General features: G+C 41.0%; 1 protein-coding gene across 1 annotated transcript in view; it reads right to left on the reverse strand.

Moving 5' to 3' along the window:
- CHUK (component of inhibitor of nuclear factor kappa B kinase complex) overlaps positions 1 to 12,235 on the reverse strand; it is a 79,501-nt gene that overhangs the window by 24,693 nt on the left and 42,573 nt on the right. Inside the window, exons 11-14 of the mRNA XM_077823433.1 lie at positions 11,152 to 11,254; positions 9,021 to 9,144; positions 7,007 to 7,158; positions 2,237 to 2,298 (exon numbers count right to left, since the gene is read on the reverse strand). Coding sequence (XP_077679559.1) covers positions 2,237 to 2,298; positions 7,007 to 7,158; positions 9,021 to 9,144; positions 11,152 to 11,254 — 441 coding nt within the window. The remainder of the gene's footprint in view (positions 1 to 2,236; positions 2,299 to 7,006; positions 7,159 to 9,020; positions 9,145 to 11,151; positions 11,255 to 12,235) is intronic.

Genomic DNA, 12,235 nt, shown 5'->3' on the forward strand with positions numbered 1-12,235 from the left:
TCTACCTGGATTTCAAGTTCCACGTTGGAAATTATTAGATGAATTCGAGAATATAAACTGGCTAAAAGGGAAAGAACAATGGGTTGTGCCTGGAAGAAGGTTATTAGTGGAGCCTCCCAACTATCAGTCTTGGGACAGTTCTTATTTAATATTTTAATTAGTGATCTCGGGACAAAAAGTAGCAATGTACTAATGAAATTCACTGACAACACAACACAGAGGAGGAAAAATATTATCCAGTAAGAACTGAATAACCTAGAGGATTGGAGGAATAAAATGGGATGACATGTAATAGTACAGCGTGCAAGGTCATGTACTTAGGGGCTAAAAACGAGAATTTCTGCTATAAACTGGGAGCTCATAGTTGGAAATGACAGAGGAGGAGAAAGTCCTGGGTGTATTGATCACAGGATGACTATAAGCCACAAATGTACCAAGGCCATGAAAAGGATAAAGGCGATCCTCGGACGTATAAGGTGATGTATTTCCAGCAGAGATAGGGAAGTATTAATACCATTATACAAGGAATCCGTAATACTGTATACAATTCTGGTCACCCATGTTCAAGAAAGAGTAATTAAAACTGCAAGAGGTGCAGAGTAAGGCTGCAAGGATGATCAGGGGAATGGAGAGGCTCTCTTATGAGAAGAGACAAAGAGCTTGGCTTTCTTAGCCTAGCAAAATGAAGGCTGGGAAGGGATCTGATTGCACTCTATAAACACATGAGGGAAGTAAACACCAGGGAGGGAGAAGAGCTATTTAAGCTAAAGGACAATGTTAGCACAAGAGCAAGGGCAATAAACTGTCCATAAGTAAATTTAGGTTCGGCTGGTGAAATGTTCTAGGCTGACCTGAATGGACTGTGCTTTAACCTTTATTTCTCTTTGCTAATCTAAGGACTTCCAGCGCTGTGTTCCAATTGACTAATAAATCCTACATTGTTGTATGCCGTGTATTTGTAGCTATGTTAGTCCCAGGATATTAGAGACAGAAGGTAGGTAAGGTAATATCTTTTACTGGACTGGGAAAAAAAATATTACCTCACTCGTGTCTCTAATAAATCCTACTTTGTTTTGAAAACACTGTTTAGGATGTCATTGGAAATACTGGCTAGGGTGCATTAGTCCCTGAAGAGCATACAAGTCTCTACCAGGAGTCTTTCTCAGTTGGACTTGCTGAGCAGAATTCATGCTGTGAAGCAGGAATGCTGGAGCCTCCAATCAAGGATGCACTGAGTCTGCATTGTCTTCCTTGAAGGAAGAATGAGACCCCTTGAGGGTCTGGCATACTAAGGGGATTCCTCCAAGAGACTGTTCAAAAGCTAAGGATGTAGCACCAAACCTGTGGATCCGTGACACTTATCAAGGTTTGTGGTGGATTTGCATCTCCAGAAATTTTAAAATCAAGATTAGATGTTTTTCTAAAAGAGATGGTCTAGTTCAAGCAGGATTAATTCAGGGAAGTCCTGTGGCCTGTGTTACACAGGAGAGCAGACTAGATGATCACAGTGGTCCCTTCTGGCCTTGGAAGCTATGAACAGTATCATAAGAGATGCTTCCATAATGAAAAGTGAGCCTTATAAAGAGAACATCAAAGTGGAGGGTTTAGGTATTTCAATTACTCTGATGTCAAGACAAGTTTAAAATGAAGTGGTAAGATGTTAAGTGACTGGTTCCCTGTCAATCTTGTGGAAGTGGGAATGACTACAAAATCTCAGTTACTCCCAAATCACCTCCCAAATCCCAAATGAGTAATAGTTTTCTACGATCTTGTGTTTCTAATATGGACTCTAAGGAGACAATGGAAAGAGTACAATGGAGAAATAAACTGTTATATTTGAACAACATGGTGACAGTTGAATTGTTTCTTGAGGAAGATCTCTGGCTGAAATAGTAATTTTGTTATTGCTATTTCACTCAGTACATGAGGCATCTTGAACAGGTGCTTCAGCTACGGCACACATCATAGCTTAAGTTTAATAAGTCATGATTTAACATTGATGTAAGTGAATGTATTTCATCAGTCAGACTCAATGATTCAGTTCCTTTAAACATGTTATAATTGCCTGAGAGAGTCCCTTGAGTTTTCTACACCATACACATCTTCTGTGGCTGCATAAGTTATTCCTCGGTAAAGCTTCAGAGGGGAAACTGACCCAAATGCAAAAATTTTCAGTATCTCAGCCTGCCAAGTCCCCCTCCCCAAGACATCAAGCATCCTGGTTTCACTCCCATACCTCAGCACACTGGATGGCCTTTACTTCCATTTCCTTCCAGGCTTTGAGCATCTTTTCTGAGGCTTAAAAGAAATGGAGTTTGATTAATGAACAAAAAAGGCACAGATATCAAATGAACTGGGAATGAACCTAGATAAATGCATACATATACAGACAAAAAATTTAGAAAATGGGTGCCTAAAGAAACACTCTGAAGTCCACAGTTAGGCACATAAATAAGTGTCCTGAACTTCAAGAGTACTGAGAACCCAAACAGCTTGCAATGGCTTCAGTTATCTTGAGTTCAGCTACTTTTTGCAAATCAAGCCTATAAACTTCATCTCATAACTTCAAGTTCCCACTTTTGGAAATTTTCATGGCCTGTATAACACAGGCCAAAGAACTTCACAAGTCATTCCAGCATCAAACTTGTATCTTCTGGTTGAGCTAGAGCAGGTCTCTTAGAAAGAGACATCCCATTTTGATTCAAAGACTCCAAATGATGGAGAATTCAGCACATCCCTATGTCAGTTGTAACTACATTTAATCACCCTCACTATTAAAAATAGCTCAACCGGAAGTTATGAACTTGAGGCAGGAATCATTGGATGAGGTTCTCCTGTCTGTGTCAAACAGTAGGTCAGACTAGATGATCAGAACAGTCCCTTCTAGCCTTAACATCTATGAATCAAAAATGCAGGTAACAGCACTTTTCTACCTCATAGGATTGTTGTGAGAATAAATATATTAGAGACAGCAAGGGACTCCGATACTATGGTAATGGGGAACATGTACAGACAGATTTCCAACAGAAAAGAAACATGCCACCAGAATGGCAAAAGTGAGAAATGATCAACAAAACTGCACTATGTATAAAGTTGTCAACAATGCCAATTGCCCATTGCTTCAAATGTAAAAAAATTTATACAAAGGGGGCAAGGAAGCCTTGCTTCCTTCAATGAATTCAAACTTTGGAATGGGCAGGAACTCCAGGGAAGGAAATGAACATGTGGCAGATTTTTTAAAGACAGCTACTCACCTCTTTTGTAAGTTGTTCTTCAAGATGTGTTCCACATACCCATTCCACTTTGGTGTTTTGGGCATGCACACTCTAAAGTCAAAGACTATTTCCCAATGCAGTACCCATCAGGGTGGCATCTGCATCCTCCATATGCTTTTGCTCCCAGGCCAAAGTATAAAAGGCAGAGCTGCCCTGATCCCCCTTCAGTTCCTTCGCACCAGAATCCAGAATGAATAGACTCTGATTTACAGGGGAAGGAGGGCAGGTCATGGAATGAATATGTGCCACACATCTTGACAGCCACACGGATTATGATTAAGAGAACAGATTCAGGAAAGTACAAACTGAGGTTTGAGAAGGAAATGAACTGAGATAAATGCTGCTCAACACAATAGCAACTAGATTTTTTGGAGGCCTAGCAAAGCATGCTTAGAACAGCTTCCTCGCTACCCCCTCAACTCACTCTTCACTTCAGGTTTGTTCGCTTCCCAATAGGAGTCCCCCCATCTTAAAAAAAATTTAGTCCTTTACTTAACTGCCTTTCTGAACCCAAGATCCCACACCTCACACTCTAACTCTTCAATCCAGCTTTCACCCTTTCTGTTCCATGGAAGCTGCTCACACCAAACCTCTAACAACCTCTTCCAGGCCAAATCTCAGGGCTCGTATATCATCTTCCTCCTTGACCTTTTGATAGCCTCTCACACCACTGACCACTCCCTCACTTTTTAACTCTTCCAATGGCTCTCCTAACTCCATTCTCTCAGGGTCCTCCTCCTGCTTCTCTAACCACTCCTATAGCAGGCTCTTTACCCACTCTCTTGATTGGCGCAATCATTGACACCCTCTATGTCCTGTCTAGGTGCACATATCTAACAAGCATGGCTTCAACCACCACCATCATTGCTGATGACTCACAAATCTACCTCCATCCAACCCAGCATCTCATCCTCTCTGATATCTCTTCAAGGATTATGTTCTGTTGGCAGATTAAACAAAACATGGGAAAAATTTATCTTGTAATCATTCCCTGAAGCCCTCTCTCTCCTTTCCTCCATATCTGTGAACAACATGACTATCCTAACAGACATTCAGGTGGCATTTCTTTGACTCAGCCCTCTCTATGGCTAAACATACCAACCATGTATAAATCTTGCTGCTTTTCCATATGTAACAGCCTATCCTCTGTTTATGCCACCAAAATGCTCATCCAGGGTTTCATCATTTCCCATTCTGACTACTGCAACCTTTCTGGCATCGATTACAGCAGACTTACCTATTCAAATAGCTGATGCTGCACTCACCTTTCTGGCTTGTTACTGACCACATTAACCCCTTGTTCTTCCTTCACTTTGCATCAAGCACCAGCCATCTTGTCTTCACCTTTAAGGTCCTCGACAACTTAGTCCTGCCCTACCTAGCTGCTCTATTCGTTTATTGCAATGTTGACCCCACTTTCACTCTGCCAACATTCTCAACTTCCCTCCCCACCAGCCACCTTCTCCCACATCCCTTCTACCTAGGAAAATTCCATAACTAAATTCATAGAGCCATGCCCTTCCCATATCTCCTAGAAATCCCTCTTTAGGACATGCCCACCGCGATGCCTGCAAAACCCTACCATGACAAGGTATGTGCGAAAATGGGACTGTCCTTCTGTTTCTTCTTTTTCCTACTCCCTTTCTCTCATGAACTCCCTCACTTCTGCCATCCACAGATTCCAAGTACAGAAGGAACCACTGTGATCATGTACTCGGACCTGCTGTATAACAGACCACAGAAGCTTCCCAAAATAATTCTTAGAGCCTGTCTTTTAGCAAAATATCCAATCTTGATTTAAAAATAGTCAGTGATGGAGAATCCCCCACAAATTTACCCACAACCTTGGGTAAATAGTTCCAAAGGTTAATTACCCTATTAAAAATTTACACCTTATTTCCAGTCTGAATTTGTCTAGCTTCAACTTCCAGCCATTGGATCATGTTATACCTTTCTCCACTAGACTGAAGACTTCACTGTTAAGTATTTTTTCCCCATATAGGTACTTGGCAACTGCAATCAAGTCACCCCTTAACCTACTTTTTGTTAAGTTAAATAGATTATGCTCCTTGACTATCACTCTAAGATATGTTTTCAATGTTTTTAAATCATTCTCAGGGCTCTGCTCTGAATCCTCTCCAATTGTTCAACATCGTTCTTGAACCACGGACACCAGAACTAAACACAGCATTCCAGGGCCAAATATAGCCTTAAAATCGTCTCTACTACTCAGGATGTCCATTTACACATCTCAGAATTGCATTAGCCCTCGTGTCCACAGCATCACACTGGGAGCTCATGTTCAGCTGATTATCCACCTCTCCCACCAAATCTTTTTCAGAGTCACTGGTTCCCAGGATAGAGTCCCTCATCCCGCAAGCATGACCTACATTCTTTGTTCCTAGATGTACAGGGAGTCCTCGGACTTATGATGCCTGACTTACGTCGGATGCCACTTATGACGCTTTTCAATTGTCTGCCCATTTCGCCCCTACGACGCTTGTTTCGCCCTTATGACGAAAGCTGGCAGGGAGAACAGCACACATCACATGCTGAGCCTCAGCCAATCACTGATTTCACTGTTCAAGCTTTCTCATTGGCTCCCGGCCCCGGGCTCAGATAATCAAAAACAAACGGCAAGGCTACCCAGCAACAAGCTAGCCTAGCCATGGAAGCCAATCAGACAAGCAACTTCAAGGGTCCCCCTTCCAGCTCCATTCATTGTAACAGCTGCTACAGAGAAATTTACAAAGGAGAAGAGGAGAACATCTGTCCAAACTTCCTTGGACACTTTAAGATTGCAGAGAAGCCCCCAGCCAAGAGCCCTTCAAAAAGTTCTGGGAAGTCAAAGCATATGTGATTTTGTGTGTTTATCTGAATGCTGTTTACCAAATAAACACATTGATGTTGCTATGTTAGTCATCTATAATTCATTTAGTACAAAAATCTGTGTTCTTGTAGTGAAAATAGTGTATCATGTCTTGGTTCAGGAACAAATCCCTCCTTTATACCGTGGATTCCTATGGGAAAAGTGGTTTCAACTTACAACGTAATTCTGAGGAATGAATTGTGTTGTAAGTTCGAGGACTCCCTGCATACATTTAGCCATATTAAAACGTATATTATTTGCTTGCGCCCAGCTTACAGAGCAATGTGGATCACTTTGTATCAGTTACCTCCTCTTCATTATTTACCACTCACTCAATCTGTGTCTCATCTGCAAACTTTGTTTGCAGTGGTGTTGCAGAAGTATTAGTCCCAAGATATGAGAAACACAACAAAAGTGATGTCTTTTATCAGACCAAATTCTGTTGGTGGAAGTACCAACTTTTGAGCTACACAGAGCTCTTCTTCAGGATTGGAAAGCCCAGACCTGAAGAAGAGCTCTGTGTAACTCAGAAGTTTGTACCTTCCACCAACAGAATTAGGTCTGATAAAAGGCATCACTCACCTACCATGTCTATCTGCAAACTTTATTACTGATGATTTTGTGTTTTCTTCCAGGTCATTAATAAAAATGTTAACTAGGTCCCCTGACCTCTGTCCCCAGTTAAAAAAATACAGCACACTAACAAAACTGTGCTGAACCCCCAATAAGTTCATTTGCTTGTGTGAGAGTCGTCATCCTCAAACCTCTATCTATATCTTTTACATTACAAATTCTCTGCAGCAGGAACTGTCTACCCACCATGACCTTCACTGGGACCTTCAACTATTCCGAAAATACTTACATATTCCATAAGCCATCTGGTCACTGTATCTCTCCAGATCAAGATGAATACTCTGATGAAAGAATTCCAGCTTTGCTTTCAGTTGCTGAGATGCGGACACCATATTATTTTTCATCTTGGTTAAGTTAGCATTATATCGAAGAAGACTCAACCTAAACAATAATTGCGAACAGAGCCTGTTAAAATTAATACAACTGGAATTCTGTGAGTTAGTAACAAAGAATGAACTGCTATAATCAATGCATGGAGAACCTGAATTCTAACATCTAAAGGAAATGCATCAGTGGCACTGAATTTTTTACGACCTTTTGGCATAAGGTTTCCAGCAGAAGGACAGACTCCCTGTGTGACCCTGGGCAAGTCACTTAAATCCCTCTTGGCCTCAATTCCCCATATGTAAATTGGGGAGAATAATTCTTCTTTTTCCCTCATTTTAGTTGTCTTGGCTATTTAGACAGTGAGCTCTCTCTCCATGGCTGGGACTGACTGGGTATGTGTTTGTACAGCACCAAGCACAACAGGGGCATGTTCATGGCTGGGGCTTCCCAGTGCTACCATAATACCAATAATAAATAAGACCATCTATCCCTGCACACGCAAACTACTCTGAACAATCTATATTAGTACTATTATATTGGTCACAGAGTAACCATCATAGTTAAAATCGCAAAAACTATCTTTATCATCATCTGTTATCTGTTCCTGGAATATGGTGAAATATTTTTGAAAATCCCTTTTAGCTTTTTCTGGTTTATGAACATCTGAAGTACAGTTTTCCCCACTGAAAATTCTACTGCTACCATTTTCCAACACACAGGATACTTGTGTTATTTCATAGAACTGAACTTTGAAACTTTAAATTTAGCCTGTGAAGGTACCCCTCAATGAGAGGAGTACCGTTTTGCTACATTCAATAAAACTGAGTAAATATAATGGAGCTGCTAGGCGTGATTCCACAGTTAAGGCTGAGTTGAGTTTTGCACATAAGGTGGAGATTCGACCACTCTGGTGTACGAAGAAGAATGCAGCGTACCCTCACCAAACTTACAGCATTTACTGTGAACACAGAATGAATTTTCTGAGTATTTGCAGGTAAATCCATTAGTTTAGGAGTTAAAAATTTAAATTCTGAAGTGGGTTCTCTAAAGATAACGTAATTACCTTGTGTTCCGAACAGTCTTAGAGTAACAGAAACTTCCAATTTACCATATAGTTAACACTCACTGAAATCTTGGGCAGAGGCTACATTTGAATACTCTTTTTTTAAATGGACTAATGGTCTTTGTGACACTATGAAGAAGAAAAAAAAATCTAATGCATCTTTAAACATCAGTTTACTTTAAACTAATCTGGGACTACAACTGCTATCATGCAATAATCTTTTCTTTTAAAGTTTAACTTTAACTTGGCATTTCCTGGGCTTATTAATGTTTGTTTTGGGGACAATTACATCATTATGACAATGTAATTTTACTCAAAATTACTAACTTGAGTTCAACCTTAACTCCAACTCAACATAGATTTTATCTGGGATACAATTACATTTGATGGAAAATACACCTTTGAAAATGCTCAGCATCTTCTGCTATGATTTATGACCTAATGAAGACCACAGAACATTCCTTCTGACCAAATAGTCTTGACCACCAGCCATTTGAATTCTCAATTTACATTTACTGCTGAAATGCATTTTCAAGAATAAAACTACAGCCACCATAAACCCAGACCAGCTGCAATAAACAATGCTAGAGAAACAACCTCTAGCTTATTCATTTTTAAAGTTGAAGTTGCTTTTACTGAGGTAAATATTAATCATATATAGAAGTACGGATAATTTAACAGATTAGGATAAGTTCTCATCTGGTTTACAATGTACGTTTATGGACAAAAAGAACAATGCACTTCAAAAGAGTGGCCAAGAATCCAAGAATCCTTTAATTCCTACAGCTTTCAGTTCAAACGTCTTCCATGTTCACATCTCTCTTCCTGGTCTACTGAATTTGCACCAACTTACATTGCAGCTCTCTGCCCTTGGAATAGCCGGCTGTAATCTTCTTTTAGCCCAGTCACATAGTGCACGGCTTCTGCCCACACTTTACGCAGCTGTGAAATTGGCAACTGGATTTTGCTGTCCTGAACTGCACACAAGAGAAAAAGAAAACTGTGTAAATGAAGTAACAGCCGTGTTAGTCTGTATTCGCAAAAAGAAAAGGAGTACTTGTGGCACCTTAGAGACTAACCAATTTATTTGAGCATAAGCATCCGATGAAGTAAGCTGTAGCTCACGAAAGCTTATCCTCAAATAAATTGGTTAGTCTCTAAGGTGCCACAAGTACTCCTTTTCTTTTTGTGTAAATGAAGTTTCCTGGAATATTTGTAAGAGGCTAACATTGCATTTCTGTACCACTGACAGTGTTATTGTTCACACTGCAAAACTCTTTTAGCTACGAAAATAATCTATTTGAAGAGAATAATAAAGTAGTGGGTGAAGATCCACTCAGACTCATTAAAAAATTACAAATCATCAGAATTAAGACTAATTCAGCCAAATTATCACTGATTTCTCATATACTCCTGACAGTGAGAACAGCTAGGCAGGGACACACAGGATTTTGATCTTCTGTCGGTCTCAACTGGCCCATACTGGGCTCTGGAGTCAGTGAACTTCCCTGCTTATAGGTGTGCCCTGGACAGTGCCTCCTCTATGGGCACACTCCCAAGTCTTTAGATAAGCTCAACCTCTTCGTCTCCTTTGATGATTCAGGTACCAAATCCTATTTACAATGCCTCCTCTTCGGTACCAGCAACACCAATCTGCCTCTCAGTACCAGTAACGCTGGAGGTGCATTACTGACGGATGCCAAGGCACTTCATACCTGGACCAAGGTAGATGGTTCAGACAGAATGTAGCACCAATCCCAGCAGCAGATATTTAAGTCTGGCTGCCCTGTCCTTCTTGAAGCAGCACTGAAAGCCCTTACGAATGCTACATTTGTCACTCATGTGAGCATTCCCCAAGCACTTAAGGGAACTGGGATGAGGGTCACTGTTAGGCATTACCTTACTACAAGAGTGGCAGGACTTGAAAAGCAGAGAGCTCAGCATATTTCCAGTACTAGAGCTGGTACCCAGACTGGGTGCCAGAGCCAAAAAAACCAACAAAACCTTTTTTTTTTTTTAAACTACACTAACTAACCAACCTACACTAACTGTACAGAAACTTACAAATGGGCACTATTTACATGCTTGACAAAAAGCCTTGCAGAAGCAATAAAAGGGAATGCCAACAACCATCATGGGCAGCAGGAAGGAACTGAGGAGGGTTAGGGTGGCTCCACCCTGTTTGCCTGCGTACTGTGCACAAGGCACAGAGGGGGCTTGTGCTGCCTCAATGAGTACCACAGGGGAAAAACTCTGATAATTGTGCCCTGGAGCAGTCACACCCCTACAGTGGAATGGACATGTGCAATCATTCACAGAAGAACTGCTATTTGTCAGTCAAATCCCATGCACATCTATGGTGCTATACACATAATTCCAGATAATCCACTACATTTGAAGAACACTAGTGTTGCACAGTTGAGCACTCAACAGTTAGATGCCAAAGTTAAGGTTGCATGTATAACCTTAGTCCTTGTGTTCATGCCACATAACAATACAATCTATTACACTCCGAACAGGAGAGAAAAGAGGTTCTGGAATCTAATCTCCTCCCTGACTCATCTTGGTCAATAAGTCATGGGCAAAGGTGTCCACTTCCACCAAGCTGTGTTACCAAAGGCTGTAATGGAACACCTGGGGACTAAGAGGTGATAGTTGGAGACATGGTCAGGTAACACAGATCTTTTCCCTTTCTAATTCATATGATTCCATAGCAATCTGCTCCCACAGGAACTCACACTATAGAGTTTTTGGCTACACCGGTTGTGGTTCTATTTGGCTGGGATTTATTTACTGACAGTGGAGATGGACCGTGTTCCCTCAATGCTCAGGGATTTTAATATAAATCTTTAAAGAGCTTAAAGAGAAAATAGCTCAGACAGACACTCTGTAGAATACCCATGCAGATTTTTAAGACAAGACAAATTTGGGTATTAAACTAGTTGAAGGGCATTCAGGTTCAAAGTCTATTGGAATACACTTACCAATGTAATTTACACAGTCAGACAGACTTCTGGAAGCAAAGGGTCCTTCATACACGATTTTGCTTTTATCGAACAAATAAACCATGTAACTGTCCCAGCCTCTCTGGTGAGGAAAAGAAAGATTATAAACAGAGAGAATCCCAAACACAAACTGTCATGAGAAGGACTTCAACACATTTCACCAATCCAATGGTTTGCTACTATGCAATTTTATGAACTAGTTAGAAGAGATGCTGATCTCAGATACAACCATCATTTTATACACAGAGCTGATGAGGACTCAGCACTTTGGTGAATCGAGCTATTCTATTTAGGTCCTTAAACAGGGACTAAGGATCCTGTATGGTGCAGGAGATCAGACTAGATGATCATAATGGTCCCTTCTGACCTTAGTATCTATGAATCTAAAGTTAAGCACCTATTTTTTATAATATTGGCCCCTGGCTACAGAGGGATAGAAACATGGAGCACAGCTTAGGCTCAGACCCCACACACAAGCCCAAGATTGGATTCTTCTGAATAGCAGTGTCCTTTGGGGCTGCACCTGTGACCCCCAAATCCTGTCACTTTCCACAGCAGAAAGTATATAGGGCAGGGTGGCAGCAACCCATGCTCTGTTCCTTCACCAGTAAAAAAATCCCATTAATAGGACTTCCATCATCAGGAACATGGGGAAGATGTGGAATCTGTGTGGATAGCCCATCTCAAAGAACTACAATCACTGTAGGGCAAGTAACCATATTTTCTTCAAGTATTTGCCCATACAGGTTCCTCTCTTCATGATTAGCAATCAATCACCCGAAAGCCAGAAGGTGGGTGAGGGGACATTTACTTGAACAGTGATTATAAGATTGCACGAGGGAATACTGGGAGATAAAAGTGCAGATCGAATTCCATGCCACTGCTCCACATATTTCTGAAATGGAGACACTAAGGCAGGCCACAGAGGCTTCCTGGGCAGATGGAGTGAGCTCTAACTTGTCCAAGTGTGTCTTTATTGGCTAGGGGATAGCAGGTCTTGACAGAGTCCAAGACCCACTTAGTCTCTGTGAAAATACTGATTGACCCTTAACCCGCTCAGAAA

This window comes from Eretmochelys imbricata, chromosome 7 (assembly GCF_965152235.1).
Source record: "Eretmochelys imbricata isolate rEreImb1 chromosome 7, rEreImb1.hap1, whole genome shotgun sequence".
NCBI lineage: Eukaryota > Metazoa > Chordata > Testudines > Cheloniidae > Eretmochelys > Eretmochelys imbricata.